Raw genomic sequence first — 24,027 nt, forward strand, 5'->3', positions numbered from 1 at the left:
GCCTGGCAGATTTGAAAGCAGCTTTCATAATGGAGTTGGGCCACAAAGATCTGTTGTGCAGACACAGGAGGCAGAGGCCTAGGGACACGTTCCAGAAATGAACACACATGCTCAAACCTGTGATCTGGCTGGGAAACACCTCCACCCCCCAAGTCCCTACCCTGTGTTCCCTGCTGGGCATGAGCTCCCTGTCCACTGAGGAAGGAGGACTGACACTGCCCTGAGCAGGAAGCTAAGAGCTTGAAGAGGACAGGCCAGGGGACCTGGTGGGGGCAGTGGTGCATCTATCCCCATGTGCCCTGCACTGTGCCAAGGGCTTTGAACTCGTGGTTAGGTCCCACCCTGTGGGAAGCCAACTGAGGGTCCCACAGGAGAGGGTCCTAATGACAGTCTGAGACCTCTCTCTGTCGGACTCACCCTGGGGAAGGGAGGGAAGTACTGAAGATGACCCCTGGGCACCTGAGGGTCCTGGCAGCTTCCAGGGGTGGGGACAACCTCATCAGAGGAGATGGTGGGAGGCAGCAAAGACACCACCTTCACCAGCAGTGAATGCACTGACCATGAGTTCCTGAGATGGGAGGAGGGGCGGGGGTCTGGTGCTCCTTTTGAAATTTAATCCCCTGACTTCAATCTGCTGATGGTCTCTTAATCTAAAAACTGTACCGCAGCCAACACATTTAATTTACTTGTATTGAGTACGGTTGCTCTTATCTGTGTTTTGGAGGAAGATATAGACAGTGTGTGGATAGCTGAGCTTGGTATTGCCACTGGCCAAGACACAAAGGCAGTTATAAACCCGTGCAGAGATGCTGCACTGGCAAAGTCAACAGGACAACCGACAGGGTACAGATTCTTGGATCCGGCCCTATTGCAAACAAGAGCTTTGCTGTGGGAGGACCTGAAATTTATCAAAAGACAGGTTTCTACTGACCTGCCCACAGCCCACCAGCAACCCCCCACCAGGGCAGGCAGCAGTCCAGGCTCCAGTGACGACACGCTGCCCTTGGCTTCCTCCCGCTTCCTCCTCAGCTCAAACACTGTATCCCAGCATGCCTCCCTGGTTCCTCAGTGCCACGGGCCAGGGTCTTTGCTGGCTGGGGCTGCACATGGGGGCTGAGGATGGGGATGCGATAGTGGTGATGTTCAGGAAAGCCCAGCCAGGCGGTGGGCTCTCTGTGCTTCTGGAAGTCTGGTCTGTTGGCTGTGGAGGGCAGGTGCTGTAAGTGCAGCCAGGGGACTGGCCAGAGCTCCTGCCATGCTTCATCCCTGGGAACTCCAGCCCAGTCTGAGGTAGGGCGCCCTCGAACCCAGGGTGTCGCCCGCTGGAACCAGCTGTCCATTCCCAGACACCACCCGGAGGTTCTTTGGCAATTTCAAGCTCGGAAAGTCAAAGATATACATTTCTTGGTTACCTGGACCAGTGGCTTTTAAAATACTTGATTGTGATGGCAGCAGAATCCTTTTTAAACCCACTGACTACCCACTAAAAACCACAAAATAAAAATGCAAAATAAATGTGGGCAGAATCACTCTGGCTAGGTGAGTGAGCAGCCCCTTGCTCGTGGGGGACAGGACCCCAGGAGTTCTGAAAAACACACAGATGGTATGACAGAACCACCCTGAATTCTCTCCCACCCTCACCAGGGCAGGCGTCGCTGTCACTGGAACCTTTTCTTAGCATTTCCAAACACCACACACACTGCCTTCTTGTTTTGCATTAACATTACAGTATGTGTTTAATTTATAGGCAAGAAATTTTAAATGCAGGTCTAATTTACAGGCAGGGAAATATACAAATCTTAGGTGTGCAGGTTGACTTTCACACAGGCACTGCCTATGTGATCAGTTCATGACATGGAACATTCTAGACCCAGAGAGATAAGTGCCTGTGGCCTGTCCTGCAGCCCAGTCAGCCCCACACAGCGCTGCTTGCTTCTGTCACCAGGGTTCCTTCCATTGTTGATTCTCTCCACGCAGTCTCCACCTTCCTGCCCGGCTTCTTTCCCCCGGAATTATGTTCCTGAGGTCTGGTTCTGCTGTGTGGCAGTCAGCCTCTCCAGTACTACTGACTGCCCTGCCTACTGGGGCTCCATCTTGGGAGCAGAGACATAGGACTGACCCTTGTTCTGTGAATGGGCATCAGCTAAGGAACAAAGTCTGCACCATGTGCACATTGGATGGAGACGTGGCTCTGCTGGAGCTGCGGGACGTGTCATCTTCATAAGTTTCCACGTGGGACACTGCTCACTTCCAGGCCCACACAGCACCCATACATCCTAACAGGGGCACGGAGGGCCCCTTTCTCCCTTATAAGCATCATGGACACACGTGTGGTGATGGTGGTGATGTGGGTTCCCAAGTTATGTGGAAGGCCTGAGTCGATGCTGCTCCATGCGGCCCCACGCACATCTAGCTGCCCCTAAGCAGGTTTCCTCTTGGCACTGCCATCTTGGACCCTCAGTTTGCTCCCATTCGACCTTTCTTAAGAATTGTAGTTTTATGTCTATGGGCTGAAGTTCCCTCTGTGCCCACAGCAGCTCCCCGTGTCCCCACAACACCCGTGTCTCTGCAGCATTGTGGGCCTGTGCCCTGAGCTGCTGCTGTCCGTTGCCAAGCCTCCTCACCCGAACAGTGCCATCAGAGCAGGGCTGTGAGCGTGGCACCACAGGCTGCCACCTTCAGGGAGTGCGCTTTGCTAGGGGTGCCCTTCCCAAGAAAAGATTGTTTTATTTTTTTAATTTTGAAATTAAATTTATGGGGGACATTGATTAGTAAGAGTACATATGTTTCTTTTTTTTTTGAGTACATACATTTCAAGTGAACATTTCTATAGCATTTGAATTGTTGATTGCATTGTGTGCCCATCACCCAAACAAGTTTGTTTTAAAACCTCGAAACATGTTTTCTATGAATCCTTAAGAACATCACTCTGTCTCACATACACTGGTGTTTGGTGGAAGGTTCTCATCGGGGTGTTTGTTTTTAATGGATATCTAACTGACATACACCATTCACTGAATAGTCTATCCATTCCTACAGATTTAAACACACACCAATTTATGAAAGCAAAACTGAACACAGAACAAGACCAAGCCCACCTCCCTGCAGGTCCACTTCCCTCTCACCCAGGACTCCTGTCTGGAAGTTCCATCTCTTGCCTGATAAGATGTTTTTTAACCAGGTTTTTCTTTTATCTTTTTGATCTGTTGGATTATTTTTAATGACAGCCCCTCACCCAACACACTTCAGTGTAGGGGTTGCAAGGGGCAGAGCCAGAGCTCGGCAAAGGGTGTGAGCGGCTAGTTTCCGAGCTGGCTGCCCTGCTTCTCTGGAGCATGACCCCTGCTCCCACCCAGGCCCGCAGAGATGTCTGGACATGACAGTGGCCCCTGCGGTTCCCCTTGCCACCCAGGAGACAGCCTGTGGCCACTCCCTTCCCAGGAGAGGGCACCATGAGGCATGGGCTCCTGTCTTCTTGAGCCCAGCAAACAGGATCACAGTCTCTCCATGCTCCCTCCTCTTTTGGTTTCCCATGAGCCACCTGCTTGGGAATGGGACGAACGGGCACAGACATAGATGGCTCTGTCAGACCTCAGCACCACAGAACAGACCTGTACACCTGTACAATGGAAAACCTGTGAGACCATACCATGCATTTCCCCGGCTCATAACTGACCTGAAGGATCATTAGACAGCTAAGCTTAAGAACATGGTAATTTGGCTAGGACTCTGCCTTACTGCAGCCACGGGTCACAAGCCTGCTCCACCAGGAGTGCCATGTGACCATCGTCTTCACTTTCACTCCTGTGTGGTTGATCCACTGGCTTTCACACTCACATAGACATCAGCACTACTGGGAAGGTTTGGCAAGTCAACCAGACCGCACCCCAGAGCTTGACTCAGGATGTCTGGGGGAAGGGGTAGCTGAGAACCTGCTGTTCCAGAAAGTTCTCAGGTGATAGTGATTGTCCAGGACTCTCCTGAGAACCAGTTCCTGTACAACTCATAAAATAATGTCGCCAACACTCGGAAGGAAGCCCAGTGCTCTCCTGCAGGCACGCTACTCCAGCTTGTAAGGACAGCGCCCCATCCCAGTACCAGCCTGCTGGTCTTCAGTTCCTGGCCCCTGCGGCTCCCACCTCAGCCAGAATGAAAGCATGTCCTCAAGAGCTCCAGCTCTGGGGTGCTCAAGACACCAAACCCTCCTGAGGCTTCTTCGCATGGTGACAATCTGCTTTATGGTGGGTGGGTTTTGCCCCTCATGCAGAGCCCAGGGATCTCACAGACAGGGCACACACCCACTGACACACAAAGTCCTAATGGTCCCTGGCACCTGCAGAAGGCCAGTCAAGCCCAACTCCATCACGTGCCCTTTTCAGTTCCCAAATGAGTCAAGGCCAAAAGTGATGAGCATGCTGCTAAGAGACCGGCCCTGTGTCTCCCAGGGGAGCATGAAAGAGAAGGACGCGCACACTGGAGTCAGGGGGCCAGGGACCAGCTGCGAGGACCAGTGGGCCCAGTCTTCCTGTTCTCTGTTAGGATGGTCATCTTCCGAGAAACGCAAAGGAGTCAGAGTCAGTTGCTTCTGCATTGTTGTTTTATGTTACTTCTAGAAAAACAATAGTCTATTCCGCCGTAAGAAAGGAAAAATCAACATCCCAGAACACTCGCTGGACAGACACACTTCTCATTTCCCCCCTAAAGGCAATAATTTGAGGGTATAACTTTGTAATTTTATTGATATGAACACACATGGTTGTCACACCAAAATATCTCAGTCTTGTTACCACAGGAAATAATTGGGTGGTCACATTACCCTAGAGCATGGCCATGGACTCATGTTCAGTGCGTCAGGAAAAGAAGACTATCAAAGACTGCATCAAAATACACAGGCCCTTCCCCAGACATGAAAGAAATTTTATAATCATAAATACAAAAAACACTAAAATTTTCTGCCTTATCTTAATGAGACAGTAGAAAGATTTCCCTTTCTTCAAAATTGGAAAATAAATAAGAAAATTCCTTTAGAAATATTCCATGAAATTGCTTCAAAGGCTGCAGCTGGAAGAAACTGGACATCACCTTAAAGAAAGGGCATTGCACAAGAGAAAGCTTCTTTTGTTACCAAGGGTGCAACTGCTCCTTTTTATATCTAAAATGTACAGGAATCGGTGATGTTTACATTTATTTCTATGAACTTGACCATAGACTCATGTTTCCTGGAAAGTTAGTTAAAATACAAATAAAATATAAATATTTTATCTATGAAAGGCAAAAATCTTTTTTTCCCTGGTAAACCATAAATACCATTATGACTTCAGTTTTGGAAAATTATTTCTGGCTACATTTTTTTCCTGCAAATCCAAGCAGGAGATATAATTTGTCTCAGAATGGTACCAGCAATCAGTCCACTATACAAATATTGTAGGGATTTTATTTGCCAAAATATGTTCATCAGAAGGATCCTGAACTAATGGAATACCTTAGTTCATTTATAGAACAAAAGACCAAAGTTTTGTTATTTATAAGCAATAAGATTTTTATTTAAAAGCCTTACAAATACTTTAAAACTATTATTCATCCCACATGTACTTCATCACCAAGGAATCACATTCACTGGCCTTTCCAGAGATAAAAGAATTATGCTGTTTAATAAATGTCAAATATAAAAGAGCCTGTTCCGTCCAGCAATAATATATAAGTATTAACCTTATCCTCACACACAGACCTCAGTGTGTTCATACCACTGGAAGCCAACAGCTCACCTGTTTCCTTGTAGGTGAACATTCCCAAACAAAGGCGCTCACCACACTGAGAGCTCAGGGCCCTGCTTTGCAGGGATGGCTGACATTTCTGAGCATGAAAAATCACATTCCCACACCTACCCCAGTATCACTAATGACAAACATCTATAAGATTACAGATTCATTTTTCTATATAATAACACTTTAATATTAGAGGGCTTATAGTTGACCTTGATCTTTTTAAAGGAACCAGACTGTTAAGATAAAGGACCCAATATTACGAACACCCTCATCTGATATCTAGATCTATAAGTATGATGCCCTGTCCGCTTTCCCGTCCCTGAGAAAAGCACCGCACTGCTGCAGCAGGACCTCCTGACACTTCCTGACGACAAGCACCCACCCCACTCCTCGCCCTAGATGCTGTGGGCTCCATGCGAACTGAGTCCACCTTCCTCGCCAGGGCAGCTTTAGCCAGGCCCCAGCACCCCCTTACCTCTGAACAGAGTGGCTGTGAGGTCGGGCACGGCTGGGTAGATGTGGCTATGAGACAGATGGTTACTCTCCCCGTTTAAAGAAGGGGAAAATTAGAGTGGTGTTTTGTTCTAAACCAAAGGAGGCTACAAATCCCATTGGCCTCAGGTTGGAAACCTCGTGACATGGGAGCAGGCACATGTGACCTACTTTTTGCCCAACTCCCCTCGTCCTGTTAGAGGGGTGCGCCTGGCACGGCCATGCTGTCATTTCAATGAGCCCTCCCCCAAACAGGGGCCACCGCACAAATGCCTGCAGGACATTCACTGCAGCCGCTAAGCCCTTGGAGAGGAAGAGGTGGGTGGGGGACCTCATGACTGATGTTAATCAAAATGCAGCTCTTCAGACTCGAGCTGTCACTGCCACTGTCCGATGTGAGGGCTCTGACCTAGGCAGTGGGGAGTGGAAGGGTGAACTGGGACCCAGGAGAGAATGTGGCGCATGCACCCTGGTCCACCCATCGGGACGGGCACTTTGCCACCAAGCAGAGAAAGTGGCCCTCCAGCTCCACCTTTTATTGAGTTATTACCTGTATCTCATCATCTCACATGCAATCAGGCATGGATAAATGACAAAACACGTATCAATAGTGGCACAAACATGGATGCAGAGTGGACTTGCTGGCTGTGAGGATAGGCGTGCGTTTGGCCAGAAGGCACTGAGCTGGCCACTGCACATGCCCACAAACTATGCTGTGTCTTTCTAACACCAGCAAAGGCACAGAGACAAAGGGCAGGGGCATACAGCTATCACTGACCATTCCTTACAGGAAAAATATTTAATAACACAAGTACTCAATACAATATACAGATGATGTATTATAGAATTGGATACCTGAAACCTATATAATTTTAATAACTATTGTCACCCCAATAAATTCCATAAAAATTTTCTAAAAATATATAAATAAAATAGCATGAGTATTAGATGCTACAGAAAATGCATATAGCAAAAAAATAATCTATAATTATCCAGAAAGACCAGTGATAGTAACATATTTCTGAAGTCTATCTATTCAGACTTTTTTCTAGTAGGTATGTGATACTATATTTTTAACAAAAATAGAGTCAAACCACCCATGATTGTTCTGTTTTTCTCACTTACCTTTATATCAAAATATTCTCCTGTGTCAACATATTTAAATTTACATAATGGTGATCAAAGTCCCATGGCATTCTATCTTCTAGGTAAGATTTTATGCATTTTTATGATAAGAATGTAACCAATCTGCTACAACTGTGTTTTGTTACATTTAATACACTTCAATCTTTGGGTGTACCTCTTTGTGTTCCTCTCTTATCTCTTTGGACTACATATTTATAGATATATTTTCTGGGTCAAAGGATGTACATGCCTGAAGCTCTGCTACATAGTGACAAACTGGCTCAGCCAGCCACATTCCCTGTCCTCCCCCACCCTTCCCAGAAGGCTCTGTCATTGGTGTCCAACAGAGCCGAGTACTGGGGACATCGACATTCAGTGTCCAGGCAGAGGAGGACATGCTAACTGTTAACGCTAAGGCAGGTCTTGCTGTGTGCCTGGCACTGCCAGCAGCTCCCTGTGTAGGATCTGTCCTTATTCTTCCAGAAACAACAGCACAGTCACTTATGGCTTGCTCATGGTCATAACGCTTGGGCTACTGAGGGCCCACACTCTTGCCCACTGGGTATCTGACAGCATCAAGTGTCGCTGAGAATATTGGGGGAAAACTGGACACTTACCTTGGGTCTGGCAGGAGCAGATCTGTGGACCTTGACAAGGCATATCTGGTGCAAGGTGAACTAATGGGACAGCAAGGCCAGTTGTCAAAGGGACGATAGAGAGGGGTGGTTACTCCAAGCCGATGTGCTATCACAGGCGTGCCGCCTGTCCATGTTCAGCAGAAGCAGAGAGGGGCAGGCGGGAGTCAAACCCACGAAGAGGTGAGAGGAAAGGAAGCAGCACCCACAAGGGACATGAAGGACCAGGGTCACCAGCTGAGAAGGAGGAGCTGAGGGTGTGGGGACCATGAAGGATATGAGAAGGTGCGGCCCAGAGGTTGAGGAAAATGGGAGATGGTGGCACCCAAGGCACCAGGGACAGATAAGCTTCACTAAGCTGGATGCTGCTGAGAGGGACAAAGCTGGGGGAGAACTGGGGACACGGCTGCAGGCAGTTTCAGGGGTGGAGGGCTCTGTCAGTGCAGGGGTGGAGGGGGGAGGGCTGGGGTGAGGAGGAGCAGAGGAAGCACACTGAGCCTACACCTCTGCGGGTCGGCCAGCACTGGTGCTCAGTGGCTCTGTGTTCATTGGAATGAGTTGGGCTGAGCGGTTGGTCACCTCCTCCTCAGCTGTGGGTTTTCTGTCTTAGTGGTTTCCACCCATTACTTCTGTGGCCAAGTGCCATGCATACACAGGGTCAGACACTGACCAAGGAGAGCATGGGTACCTGGCAAGTGTGGCCAGGCCGAAGCCAGAGGAGACAGAGCCCCACAGGGGGCCCCTTCAGCTCCAGGCTCCTGGCCTGGGGCTGCCTCTAGCCTGTCCTCCGCATGCACCTGAAGAACTCTGGTCAGCCACAGCTCTGCCTTACATAACCAGCCTTGCTCTCAACCACAGCCTGGGCCACACCAGTCATGTGAAAGGAGCCATTTCCTCCGGCTCCCATCCAAACCCAGAGCAAGGTCACAGTCTCCTGCAACCCGTCACTGACATGAAGCTGGCCCAGGCACCTGGAGGCTCAAATGGACTTAACCTTCCTCCATGGAAAGAAGAACAAAGCAAGGATCAAAATAGCACAGGACACAGGCTTACGGAATTGGGTCAAGCACCACAGGATTAAAAATGCTCAGCTGCAATTCAAAAAACCACCAAAGCCAGACAGCATCTGGGCAGGGTGGGCGAGCAAGCTGATGCTGAAGGGACAGCTAACCTCCAAAGAGTGGAGGAGGGGCTTCTTGTCAAGTCTTGTGACTTTTTAAGATGCACATGTTTCTTTGACGAGCACCTGGGAATTTGGATTAATACAAGAAACAGCCTGAGAGAGGGGATAGATAGAAGTGGCAAGGGGGGTGAAAATGGGGCAAAAGAGACTGTTTGGGGTGATGAGTGCACAATGCAGTGTGCAGATGATGTTTTATTGAGTTGCACACCTGAAGCCCCACTAAGTTAAAAAAAAGAAAGAAAGAGCTTGAAGCAGACTCCCCATGACCACTGTTGTGACCGTAGGTGAATAAAGAATCCTTGAGTGTCTTCTGAAGACTTAGGCAATGCCCTGTAATGTGCATGGGGCGGTAATCTAGACCTGGGCCGGATGGGACCAAGGCAGGCAAGCTGCCGAAGGACCTCAATGTACAGGCAGTTTTATCTCTGGGCTCTCCATTCTGTTCCATTCTAGAAGCTGAGGCCAGAGAGAGTCCTGCAGGCTCAGAACCTTGAAGCCCAGCAGAACCAATATGGACCTTTAGTGTTGGAGCACAGACTGGCATAGAGAATACATGCTCCTGCACACATGCACATATACTCACACACACATGCACTCATGCTTCTACCCATGTGCTCCTGCATACCCTCATGTATACTGGCACACATACTCCTGCACACAGGCTCCTACACACATACACATATGCATACATGTTCCTACACCCATATACACACACTACTATACCTGTACACACTCTTGCACGCATGTTCCTGAACACATGTACATATCTTCCTACACCTGTACACACAAGCAGAAACTGTCCTGTATACATGCTCCTGCATTCAAACACACACTGCTACACCCTTGCACACATGGCAGGACTGTCAGCAGCGCCAGCCCAGTGTGAAGTGCTTAGCACGGGACCATGCAAGTGGCTGGTGCTCACTCACAGGGAACCAGTAAAGAAGCTGACAACAGACCCATCTCTTCAGATTCCCTACCCAGCATTCTTTACAAAATGGCAGGATGAAGACCTACAGAGGTAAAAATGGGGATCACTTACAGGAAAATAGTTCTAAGAGAATTCTGTGATCCTTAAAAATTCAAAGGAAAGAGCCATAGAGAAACATTTCTGCCTCAGTGTCAACCTGCTCCTGCCAATACCAACTCAACGCTATGTGACTTCTCAAGAGCAAGCAAGGCAAGAGGTCCCCACGGTACAACAGCGCACCGACTGCTTTCTCTGTCAAACGTTACCAGTCATGGTCTGTCTCTCCCGGCACTGCTCCCCACTTGATATCCTGTCATGGACTACAGACTAGACCACATGGAGCATACTTCATTTTCAAAGGTGAGTCTGACTTTGTCACATACATTTTTAGCAAACGAACAAATGAGTAAACAAAAGACACTTTACAGCAACTCACCTTCCCCCATAAGCGTTTCTAAGAGTCAGAGCAGATCCATAGACACAAATGTTCAGACTTGTAACTTACAGCATCATTAACTGGAACTGGTGGTTATTTTTGTGGTGGAGCCCACCTACCTAAAACACAAAAACAATAGGGCATATGAGCTTACAAATTTATGACCCTGTCCACTAGGATCAACAGAGCAGCACATGTGTCTTAAGCAGGTACAAGGCAGCTACAGGTTAAGGAAATGTGGTGCCAGGGAGGACCTGCCTGGAACACGGCCCTATTATAACCCCAGTGAGGCAGCTATGAAACATGAGGGGCTTCCATTTTATAAATGACAAGTCCACGAGAAGTTTTCTGGTAGAGCTGTGTAAACTTTCAAGAATGTAAATAAAACAGTCAACTTCTTACTTATAATATTTAGTATATTTATATGTTTTATACTGATTTCAAAAATAACATTTATGAAGTTATATATTAGTTTAAATACATAGCTGGTTTTCCACTTTCATGGCTAGGATAGCAATTTAATTCAGCTGTGGCCTAGTAGCTCAGTTGGTTAGCACGTCATCCAGATATGCCAAGGTTGCAGGTTCGATCTCTGGTCAGGACACATGTAAGAATCAACTGATGGCCCTGGCCGGTTGGCTCAGCGGTAGAGCGTCGGTCTAGCGTGCGGAGGACCCGGGTTCGATTCCTGGCCAGGGCACACAGGAGAAGCGCCCATTTGCTTCTCCACCCCTCTGCCGCGCTTTCCTCTCTGTCTCTCTCTTCCCCTCCCGCAGCCAAGGCTCCATTGGAGCAAAGATGGCCCGGGCGCTGGGGATGGCTCTGTGGCCTCTGCCCCAGGTGCTAGAGCGGCTCAGGTCGCAACATGGCGATGCCCAGGATGGGCAGAGCATCGCCCCCTGGTGGGCAGAGCGTCGCCCCTGGTGGGCGTGCTGGGTGGATCCCGGTTGGGCGCATGCGGGAGTCTGTCTGACTGTCTCTCCCTGTTTCCAGCTTCAGAAAAATGAAAAAAAAAAAAAAAATCAACTGATGAACGCATAAATAAGTGGAAGAACAAATTGATCTCTCTCTCCCTCCTTCTTCCTTTTTCTCTAAAATCAATAAATAAAAATAAAATTTAATAATTTAATTCAAACTTTCCCATTTCAGCATGCAATTTTGTCCAAATAGAGCCACCTTCTGCACCATCTGATGTTTTTCCAGAGTGTATCATTTTTGCCTTAGTCTATTTAGGTTTTTTTGTACTTTGAATTTATGTTTATAGCTCAAACTGGAAATTTAATGCTCAGTCACAGTATCCATTTTCCTAACATCATCCTCTTTACTGTTTTTCAGTCTGTTCTGTAAGTCCATATTTATGACCTCTACAAATTATTGTTATAGACATCTTAAAAGACTTTACAACAGTATCCCAACATTTGGAATTGTGAGGTCTCAGCACCAAAAATAATTAGAAACCTATGTTAAGCATCTTTGCCTTTCTCTGAGTCAATCAGATAACCACTTCAGACAATAAACAGCAGCAATGACTCAGTTTGTCACCAGCTAAAATGTCTTCTCGATATAATATGATGAGGTTTAAAATGGACTATGTGAGCAAATACCACATTTAAGGAAATTCCATGTAAGAGAACACTGAGTAAAACCTCTTTTTTTTTTTTTTTTCATTTTTCTGAAGCTGGAAACGGGGCGGGGGGGGGGGCAGTCAGACAGACTCCTGCATGTGCCCAACTGGGATCCACCCGGCATGCCCACCAGGGGGGTGATGCTCCGCCCCTCTGGGATGTTGCTCTGTCGCATCCAGAGCCATTCTAGCGCCTGAGGCAGAGGCCACAGAGCCATCCTCAGCGCCCGGACCATCTTTGCTCCAATGGAGCCTCAGCTGCAGGAGGGGAAGAGAGAGACAGAGAGGAAGGAGAGGGGGAGGGGTGGAGAAGCAGATGGGCGCTTCTCCTGTGTGCCCTGGCCGGGAATCGAACCCGGGACTCCTGCACGCCAGGCCAACGCTCTACCGCTGAGCCAACCGGCCAGGGCAAAACCTCTTTATATGGGCACACAGCATCTCATTTGAGAAGACAGTCACACACAAGTGTTAATGATCAGAGATCAAGTAATGATTGCTGAGTTAGGCCTAAGGTCAGTGAATGAGAATTATCAGAAAGCAACAGAAGAACTTTTAACAGGGGCTAAGACAATTCAATAGGGAAAGAATAGTCTTTGTCACATATGGTTCTGGGAAAACTGGGTATCCACATGCAAAAGAATGAACTTGGGTCCTTACCTTACATCATATACAAAAATTAACTCAAAATGGATCAAAGACCTAGATTTATAAGCTAAAACTATAATACTCTTAGAAGAAAACATTGGGAAAAATCTTTATGGCACTGGATTTGGCAATGATTTCATGGATATGATAACAAAAAACAAAGGCAACAAACAAAAAATAGATGAGCTAGACTTCCTCAACATTAAAAACTTTTATGCATCAAAGGACACTAATAAGAAAGTAAAAAATATAACCTACAGAATAGGAGGAAACACCTGCAAATCATATGTCTGAGAAGAGACTAACATCCAGACTACATAGAGAAATCTCACAATTCAACAATTTTAAAAAATGTACAAAAGATTTGCATACATGTACAAATGGCCGATAAGCATGTGACAAGTAGCTAATCATTAGTCATTAATAAATGCAAATCAAAGCTACAACGAGATACCACTTCACACCCACTTGGGATGGCAATAGTAAAGTAGTACTAAGAAAAAGAGGAGTGGGGGGGGGAGGAGGAAGATGAAGAGGAGGAGAAAGGAAAGAAAGAAAAAAGTAGAAAATAACAAGTGTTAGCAAGGATATGAAGAAACTGGAACCCTCATATATCGCTGGTGCAAATATATGCTACAGCCACTTGAAAGCAGTCTGGCAGTCCCACAAACATTAAACAGAGTTACTGCATGACTTAGTGATTCTGTTCCTAAGTATATCCCGACGAGAACTGAAGACATGTTCACACAGACACTTGTACCTGAATGTTCATGGCAGCATTACCCATAATAGCCCCAAAGTGGAAAACCCAAATGTCTACCAATTGCTGAATGAAAAAAATATTTATACAATGAAATATTACTTAGCACAAAAAAGAAACAAAGGATTGAGAGATGCAACATGGATGGACTTGGACATTATGCTTTCCCATCCCATTTACGTGAGATGGCAATAGTAAAGTAATAGTAAGAAGAAGAAGACGCCTGACCTGTGGTGGCACATTGAATAAAGCGTCAACCTGGGATGCTGAGGTTGCCAGTTCGAAACCCTGGTCTTGCCTGGTCAAGGCACATATGGGAGTTGATGCTTCCTGCTCCTCCCCCCTCCTCCTGCCCTTCTCTCCCCTCCTCTCTCTCTCTCTCTCTCTCTCTCTCTCTTTCACACACACACACACACACACCTCTCTAAAATAAATAAATAAATAATCTAGAATCTGAACAGTGGATGAGTAAGTGACTAATATGACTAAGCCTGTATGGGAGAAGCCACCAGGAAACCCTGGTTCACACCATGGATTCTAGAAGGCTAATATGTGGCTCTCAAGATAAGGCATGGAAGTCAGGGAGTAAAAACAGAAATCATAATTTACATATTTCTAGAAGGAAGCCTCAGGTCCCCAGAAATCCTAATCACTAAGTGAGTACTCTTCTCTTCCATGGACAACTAGAGATTTCCTCCTGAGGAGGGTGACTCACTCAGGGCATGACAACTAGCAGTTCTAAATATAGGGAAATGCCAAAATTAAAACCGGAGTGTTATTTGGAAGAAAACAGATGAACAATGAGACCTCTTGCTGCCTTCTCTGAGTTCTTCTCAGTGTAGAAATATGTTGTGAAGTCTTGCAGAGTTAGGACAACAATTAGAGATAGCAAGGTGCCTTAGGGCAGAAATTCTGAGCAGATGAGAGTCCAGGGGCCTCCCTGACCCATACTAGAAACTGTGTGTGCTGGAAACAGCAAACCAGCAGGATAAGATTCAGCAACAAGAAATGTTTAGGCTCTCAGAACAGAGATTAGAAGTCAGCATGTTCCTTATCCTTTACTTCACCCCGTGGAAACTTCTTCTGTCTGCTTCCTTGGGTTATTTGTACTGGCTAATAGATATCTGAGTAAGGCTGAGTATGGGGCTTCAGTCCTTCGATCTGCTGACCAGAGCTGTTGTCTCCCCTGGCACCTTGGAGCATTTCATCCAGCTTCTGGGCAGTTCACTGTCACAGCTACATCTCAGAATGCCAGTCCACAGAATTATTCCCTCAATGAGTTAGAGACAACAGAAATAGTATATACAGATAGCAATCTCTGTTACCAATGCAAACTGAAAATTAATGAACTTTAACAAAAGGACAATTTACATCATTTTAGAAACATCTAAAAGAAACTAGTTAACTAAATATAAATAGTCCTATGTCACTAAATTGGTGAGGAACACCACAAGACCAGAAATCTGGACAGAGGTGTGACAGACACACTTATGCAATGTCCCACTTCTTCCAACATCACCAACACAAGCCAGGAGCCAAGTCCATCCAGCGTCCTGTGGGGTTAGAGACGAATAATGATGAAATCTCAGATAAGAAAGGTTGCTATTTGCTTTTCAAAACACAATTTGTATTAGGAGAGGAGACAGACCGAATGAGGGATGGGCTCTTTTCCTCACCACTACGGCCTTCCTTCGCTGCACGACCCACTTAGAACAGCAAAAGCCATGTTTTAACATCTTACTGAACTGGCTGCCACAACAAATCAGCTTCAAAGGACTAGTCTCCAAGGACATCAGATCCCCTCCTAGGCAGAGTCAAGACAAAAGCAGCCCATTAAGCTGCAAACTCCATACATGCCAGCAGATACACACTCACATGTTTTCACAGGGAAATGCACAGCTCACGTGGCTATCTGTGCTCTGTGCAGATACACACTCACCTGTGTGCACAGGGGCACACACAGCTCACGTGGCTATCTGTGCTCTGTGCAGACACACACTCACCTGTGTGCACAGGGGCACACACAACTCATGTGGCTATCTCTGCTCTGTGCAGGGCATGGGCTCCACCAGGAGTTGAAACATCAGACTATCACAAGGCCCAATGCTGCCCTTCCTGCTCCCACTGGCGTTTCCCTATGCCCTCGTCTTGCCAGGAAGGATAAGTAATGGGAAGGTATCTGAGAATGGTGTGGAGAAGGTGGCCTTGTTGAGTGGGGCGTTTTAGGCCATTTTAAGAATGGGAGCAGGTGGAATCTGCAGGAAAACAGGCTCTGAGAAGGTTGTGAGAAAAAAAACATGATAAACCATATTTTAACATGAGCAACCTGGTTGCTGGTATGGAAAACAGGCTGAAGTTGAAGAGGGGCAAGCGAAGCCAGGATAGAATTTAGGAGACTAAGCAATAATCCTGTCAAGAGATGATATCACTGTATGTGCAGCGAAGAAGGTGCATCAGCTGTGAGGGCCCATGGCTGGGAACTCAGTGTGATGAACAACACCCAACCCATACCCGCAAATGGCCCATCTGGTGTAGAGGCCAACGTGCCACCCTGTTACAGTTCACACAGTCTAGTGACAAGGTAATGAAAAAGCAGAATACATAAAAATACACAAACACAGCAGTGTGTGTGTATAAAACGTGGCATGTGCCATTGAGAGGTTACTCATTCTCCTCCAGCTCTCAGAGAAAAAAAAATTGGCCATGTTCTGACTCTGCGCAAGTTTCAACAAACACTGAAGACAGAAAATTAACAGACAAGGCTTTCCAGCCACCAGGCAATTAAATTAGGAATCATTAGCTTAAAGATAACTTTGTAATCCCCCTAGACAGCACATCTTTTCCATGCCTCAGTAAGAAATGAATGAAACAACATAACAATGAAATTAGAAAATAATTAGACTGCAACAATAATAAAATTATTGCATGTCTAAATCTGAGGCAAGCAGCTCAGATAGACCTCACAGGAAAAGCTGCAGCTTTAAAAGCACATATTATGAATAAGGAAAGGCGAAAACTAATGAGTGAAAATTCAATTTAAGAAGTTAGAAAAATAACAAAGTAGAAAGAAGATAAAATAAAGAATAGATCAGAAAGTAAATGAGAGCTAATTGAGAAAATGAACAAGTACAAAATTTATTTCTTCAAAGAAGTTCTAAAAATATACAACCTGCTAATGATACTGATCAGGAAGAAAAATTCAGAAGATATAGATGATGTTAGTAACTTTTTAAATGCTTAATCTTTATTTTGAAATGAAATTTAATGGGGTGACATTGATCAATAAGAGTACATAGGTTTCAGGTGAACATCTATCTCTATAGCATTTGAACTATTGATTATGTTGTGTACCCATCACCCAAAGTCAAATCATTTTCTGTCACCATCTATTTGTCCCTCTTTAGTCCCCTCCCCCAACACCTCCCTTTGGTAACCACTTCACTTTTATTTATGCACATGAGTTTCAGTTTCATGTCCCACCTATGTGTGAAATCATACAGTTCTTAGCTTTTTCTCATTTACTTATTAAACTTTGTATAACGTTCTCAAGGTCCATCCATGTTGTTGTAAATGGGAATACAGTATATCATTATTTCTTTTGGCTGAGTAGTACTCCATTGTGTATATGTACATCTTCTTTATCCAATCCTCTATTGAAGGACACTTCAGTTGTTTCCATGTCTTAGCCATGGTACATAATGCTATGTTGAATATAGGGGTGCAGATGGTAGTAATTTAAAGGAAGACAAGGGTGCCTGTTTCTGGACAAGAGGAAGGAGACACATTTCTCCCTATTCTTTCTACTGAGTACAACTAAAAATCTGGACATAAAATATGAAAGAGAAAAGAAAATCAATAAATGCTAAATGCTGAGACAACCAAGGGGTTAGAATTCTCTGATAAGGATCTTAAAGCAACCATCATAAAAATGCTTTAAAGAGCACTTATGAACATGCTTAAAGCAAATCTCTAAGAAGCTTCACATAGAAAGAGGATATGAGCAACTGATAAAACTACCAAATGTCAATCAAAATGAAATAAACAATCTCTATATCCCCATAGTCATTAGAAAAATTGCATTTATAATAAAAAGCTTCAGAAAAAGAAATCTCCAGGCCTAGATGGTTCCAATGGAAAATTTTAACAAACATTTACAGAAGAATATCTTTTAAAGAAAATAGAATACTTCCCAACTCCTCTCACCCAGATAACCAAAACCAGAAATAAAGACAGTACAAAAAAAGAAAACTACAGACCCATCTGTCTCAGGAACAGACACAAATAATTTTTTAAAATTTAAATTAGCAAAATGAACCCAGCAATGTATAAAAGAACCATATGCCATGACCAAATAAGAATTATCCAGGTATACAAGGTGGGCTCTGTATCAAAAATCATTTGGTATTACCCACCAGATCTACAAGCTAAGCTAACATTGTGCTGAAGGTCAGAGGGTCTGTGGATCACTCAGTCACATTCCTGATTCCTCCATGGAGCAAAGTTCCCTAGCCCATTTTGTAGCTCTCCTCAACCCAATGTGAGCACAGATGGCACAGGTCACTTTGCTGCCCTGGTGACAAGCATCCTGAAGATGTCCACCAAGACATCAATTAACCTGGACTGAGGTGTGACATGTTCAAGCCACAGAGACCTAGGCTATGCAGACAGTACGAAAACCAGTGGGGGGACAGCGCCTCCATACAGTGGGCTGGGCAGTGGCATCAGGTAGGGATGACAACAGAGCACAAAAGCAACAATTACTGCCTCTGCCACAGCAGAAGCAGACAGTTTGCTGATAGGAGGATGCCCTCGTTCCAAGAGGCCATATTGAAGAAAGTTCACAAGAGAGAAGAGCCCAGGAGAGAAAGGGCGCGGGCTGAGGCAGCACAGATGGGCAAACCTGATGGGAGGATGGGAGGGCCAGACGGTGCAGCCCCCTCACAGCCCGGAGGGCAGCCTCCCTCCACCCTCTTTTTTTTTTTTTTTTTTACAGGGACAGAGAGAGAGGAATAGATAGGGACCGACAGACAGGAATGGAGAGAGATGAGAAGCATCAATCATCAGTTTTTTGTTGCGACACCTTAGTTGTTCATTGATTGCTTTCTCATGTGTGCCTTGACCGTGGGCCTTCAGCAGACCGAGTGACCTCTTGCTCGAGCCAGCGACCTTGGGTCCAAGCTGGTGAGCTTTTTGTTTTGCTCAAGCCAGATGAGCCCGCGCTCAAGCTGGCGACCTCAAGGTCTCAAACCTGGGTCCTCTGCATCCCAGTCCGACGCTCCATCTGCTGCACCTCCGCCTGGTCAGGCCCTCCACACTCTTTATCTCAAGGCCCCCTTCAAGTTCTTCAAAGTCACTGGGACACCAACGTGCTCCCATTTGTGTGGGCTTTATCTCTCACTATTTACTTTATTAGAAATGAAAACTGACCCTGGTGCTCAGTTGGTTAGAGCGTCATCCTGACACACCAAGATTGTGTTCAATCCTGGGTCAGGGCACATACAAGAGTCAACCAGTGAATGCATAAATAAGTGGAATAACAAATTGATGTTTTTCCCCTTCCTCCCTCTCTAAAATCAATTTTTAAAAAGAAAAAAGATGAAAACTAAAGAACTTTAAAAATAGTTTATGTAATAATTTTAAAATGGCAATAATAAACCCAATACAAGTTAACAAAAGTAGTATTTTATGAGCAATATTTTCCAAAAGTTAGTGAGAAGTGTGGCATTGTTTTCTATTGAATATTTTTGTAAATTTATTTTTTTTAATTTTATTTATTCATTTTTAGAGAGGAGAGAGAGACAGAGAGAGAGAGAGAGAGAGAGAGAGAAGAGAGAGACAGAGAGAGAGAAGGGGGGAGGAGCTGGAAGCATCAACTCCCATATGTGCCTTGACCAGGCAAGCCCAGGGTTTCGAACCGGCGACCTCAGCATTTCCAGGTCGATGCTTTATCCACTGTGCCACCACAGGTCAGGCTATTTTTGTAAATTTCTTAAAGTCTGTCTTAATAGAAGACAGCAGGGCCCCCATCCTGCACCTGCTTCTGCATCTAACCTGTCTGGGTTGAAGTGTGTGAAGACAGCTGGCCTCACACGAAGATGCAGTTGGAACAGGGGAAGAGACTGCCATGGCCTTTCAGATAATTGGGTCGGGTTCTCTTTGTTTTTGGTCAGCCCCAACTGCCATGCCAGTTTTCTGACCTGTCCAGCCCCCAGTCCAGAATGTGCGAGGCAGGAGGAAACCCCAGGGTACCACTGTGTCCTTCCTCAGGTCCCCAGTTCACCTCTCCACTTTCCAGAACATTCCATGCTTGTTTTACATATAATGCCTGTTTAGTTGCATTCAGTGGGATGAACAAGAAAGCACCTCCTCTCCAGCCTCCTGGGAGCAAAAGCCCACAGCCCACTTTCAGTCCCACAGATGAGTCTGTACTTAAAGGACATTACGGAAATGACAGCGCAGAGCAGGGACGCTCTGGCGTCTGCTGCTGCCGCTCATTCACAGTGCTTTCTAGTAGTGCATGTGTGTCTGTCTTCTCCCAGCAAAGTCAGCTGTTCAGATCGATCGCTGTAATTGATGACTCCGGGACTTGTCTCACTCTCACATTTTTCCTGTCTTCAGTTGTATACTTTTGTTTCATAGCTAGTAATTTGGAAGTAACTGTATCTTAACGTGGAAAAAAATATTTGAACCTATTTCTCTGCCAATGTCAGAGGCAGTTGTGAAATGGAAGGTTCCACACGCATCCCCATATCCCACCGCCTATCCCGTGTTGAGACGACCTCACTGTCATGCCTGATGGAGGCCTGAGTGGACACCCCCACCTGGCTGCTCCAGCCAAGGTCCTTCTGACAAGGTCAGGTCGGGGGTCTGAGCCTCCTGGCCTCTCATTTCCTGCCATCTCAGTCTTCCCTCGGAAAGTCCTACTGAAATATGAAAAGAAATATACACAGAGAAGTGGTCTACAGAAGCCCTGAAAAAAAAGGGCATCCCTACTCCCCTACCCCAAACAGGCTGCCACCTCAAGGTCCCCTCATCCAGTGGGCTGCTCGCTGGGCCACAGGACTGAGGGATGCTGGCCTGACCTCAGGACCAGAGATGTCTTCTCTTTAGCTGCCCACCTGTGAAATGAGGAGCTTGGAGGTTTGCAAACATCTCCCTTGAAGAAACTCATTCCTTTCCAAAACAACTGCCCTCAAACCCTATTATACAACTGTGAGTGGGACTCCTCTACTACCGGTGAAAGTCCCATCTCTTTCAGTGGCCCCAGGTCCTGTGCGAATTTTTTGAGGTCCCCTCCTATATGCATAGGATCATATGTGTTCTTGCCAAAGCAACAGACTGAACGAAGAGAAGACTGTGGCAGATGCAAAATGATGAAGCAGAAGACCAATCTGGGGGCCAAACCTGGGATTTCATCAGAAGGAAACAGCATTGCCACCAATACCCCTCAAAAATCTCCCCTCACACACACATGCCTTGAAGACAAAGCCAGGTACAGAGGGTGAGAGCTCATGGCTTGGTTGTGGAAGCAAACAGCGTTTTCCTGCATGACCCCAGGCTATGAACAAGCAACCTGGTAACAGAGTGTAGGGAACATCACATTCGTATGGACCTCTGCTTCCATAAGCAAGTGTGAGGACTCTGGACACGGCTCTGAATGTGCCTTCTGCTATGATTTCACTTAGTGCCTAAGAGAATGAACAAACTGTATAAAAAGATAGAAATAAAGGAAGGAAGGAAAGGAGGGAGGGAGGGAAAGAAAGGGAGGAAGAAAAAGAAACTAGAGATCCAAAAGGTATACCAAGAATCTTGAATGTTCTAAACCCCAGGTACTCTATGAACTAATTTGCTGTTCAGCGCAGAGTTCTCTGAAATTGTCTAAAGTGTTCTAGAGAAATAAGGACATAGGTGGGACTTTGGGGAGGCAGAGTGAGGGCATGAAAAATTCTCTTCCCCCAAAATAATGGTAAAAGTACACAAAACTGTCCAAAAACAACCATTTTAGGACACAGGGAATCAACCAAAAGCATGTAACAAATTGAGAAGTATTTATTCCAGAAAATATACTGAATCTTGGATCTTATGACAAAGGGTGAGAGCTTTCCTGTCACATGTGTCCAAGCACAACTGCCAACCACTCTTGAGTGAAGACAGGCTTGCTACACAGGTGCAGTTCCTAGGAGGTCAGCCTTGAAAATAAACACAGGGCACTGGCTGAGACCTCACACTGTGGAGAGGACAGGTTCTACAGTCTTTCAGGCAGCAGGAAATTCAAAAGTGTGCTGTTGGTAAAAAAAAGGGTTATTACAGTTCTTTCGTTCCTGACAAACCAACACTGTTCAGGGACACAGGCAGACATCACCAAAGATCCTGAACCACAGACATCCATGTTGACCTGCTCTGTCCTGTGTGGATGCATGTGTGCTCACAGGTATGTGTGGCACATGCGTATGGTGGCAGTACAATCACACCTACAGAGATGCCAAGAGAAGAGCCCGGTGTTCTAGGCGCCAGAGGCAAGACCACGTGAGAACGCTTCTGGATGGAAGCATGGAGGGCACGGCATGGCTTGGGTGACACGGGAGAGACACAGGTGGCAGGTGAGCACGAGGATTCTGGAGGTGAATCCTGGACACGGTACGTGAAAACATGGACCCCTCCTGGGAAGGTGCAGGAGCTGGACATGCAGGCTGGAGCTCAGAGTGAGCTGGGTTGGAAATGGAACCAGATTTGTTGGCGCCTAGATGAGACTGAGCACCTCAGCCCTGAGCAGAGTTGAGGACCAGGCCCCAGGACAATGTGGCTGGAAGGGAGGAGGGCAACACAGCGAGTGCCCACCAGCAAGCGCCCACCAGCAAGCCAGGACAGTAGTAATGAACTGTAGAAATGATCCCTGAAAGTATAGTCTTGCCAGGACAGTAGTAAGATAAAAAAAAAAAAAGCATGAAGCACACATGCTCTCTGAGGTGGGTTCTGCTTCTCACAGTATCAAACCCAGCAAGTTCACCTGTTAAGGATGGCCTGCCAGCTCTGGACATAAGGATTCCTTGTCAGGAAAGAAGTGGCTAGACAAAGACAAATGGGGGAACTTTGTTCCCCATTGGAGTGTAATCTGGACACACACTGGTGTGGGACACTCGCTCCAACCTGTTGGGTGTCTGTCCCCGCATGGTTTCCCTCAATATCCTGTGTATGACAGTGTTGCCTCAGCCTAGACGGGATCCTCTCCAAAGAGGCTAAGAGGTTGATGGTCAACAGAACTCCCAAACTCAATGTAGGCAGTACTTTCAATCTTGGTATTGCTAGAGGCCCTGGGTCTCCCCATTGTAGCAAAGCCAGAATTGTGAGGATGAAAGAGCTACCTTGATGGCAAAGTTCTGGCCACTAGGTGGCAGCAGAACTCTGTGGTCTAATGGCAGTATGTACTTCAAAGGAGCTCTTCAAAAGACACACAGACTATGTCTCTTCCACCCAGTTTTGGTCTCTCACCCAGGGGTTTGTAGACTGTGGCCTTTCCCATTATATCTATCTTCTTTATTGTACTAAACACTGGTCCCATTTCCCAGATGCCAACTTCAAGGACAGCTGTCTATGGCCTAACCTGTATGCCACAGTGTATAGAGTGCTGACCTGGAACGCTGAGGTCACCAGATCAAAACCCTGGGCTTGCTCAGTCAGGGCACATAGAACAAGCAACAAGCACACAATGAACAACTAAAGTGAAGCAATTATGAGTTGATACTTCTCGCTCCCCCCCTCTGTAAAATCAATAGATAAAATCTTTTAAAAGAAAAAAAATTTTAAAAGCAAACAATCCTAAGTCTGTATGTGCCAAGTAACAAACCCACAAAATTCAGTAAGTAAAAACTGATAAAACTAAAGGAGTAACAGACAAACCCACAATTATATTTGGAAACTTCAACACCCCACTCTCAGAAAGTCACCAACAAATATAAAACTTAACACCAGCCACCAAAATGAGGTATTGAACACTGTTTGACAACAACAGAACACATCTCTTCTAAGTATCCATGGAGCATTCACCAAGGCAGACCACATCCTGGGCCATAAAATTAATCTTAACAAATTTAAATGAATTAAAATCCCACAGAGGGCATTTTCTAATTACGATGAAATCAAATTAGAAATCAGTAACAGAAAAATAACAGGAATGTCTCTAAACACTTGGAAATTTAACAACACACACCTATCCATAGGCCACAGAGGAAAGCTCAAGTGAAATTTAAGATGTACACTGAAGTGAATGAAAATAAAACATATCAAAACTTGTGGAATGCAGCTAAACTAGAACCGAGAAGGAATGTTAGGACTAAATGATTAAATTAGAAAAGATAAATGGCCTCAAACCTATAAGCTAAAATACCACCTTAA

At 45.8% G+C, this 24,027-nt stretch overlaps 1 protein-coding gene across 18 annotated transcripts in view; it reads right to left on the reverse strand.

The window, feature by feature from the left end:
• Positions 1–24,027, reverse strand: part of PCBP3 (poly(rC) binding protein 3) — a 294,334-nt gene that overhangs the window by 57,271 nt on the left and 213,036 nt on the right. For 9 of the 18 annotated variants that reach the window (XM_066369986.1, XM_066369981.1, XM_066369983.1 and 6 more), the window contains one exon: positions 10,607–10,725. In XM_066369986.1, the coding sequence (XP_066226083.1) occupies positions 10,607–10,616 (10 nt within the window). In that variant the 5' untranslated portion in view covers positions 10,617–10,725. Of the gene's footprint in view, positions 1–6,240; positions 6,329–7,999; positions 8,183–10,606; positions 10,726–24,027 lie in introns of those variants that run through there. The other 9 variants (XM_066369994.1, XM_066369993.1, XM_066369992.1 and 6 more) reach the window with 8 other exon arrangements.

Source organism: Saccopteryx leptura, chromosome 2 (assembly GCF_036850995.1).
Source record: "Saccopteryx leptura isolate mSacLep1 chromosome 2, mSacLep1_pri_phased_curated, whole genome shotgun sequence".
NCBI classification, from domain to species: domain Eukaryota; kingdom Metazoa; phylum Chordata; class Mammalia; order Chiroptera; family Emballonuridae; genus Saccopteryx; species Saccopteryx leptura.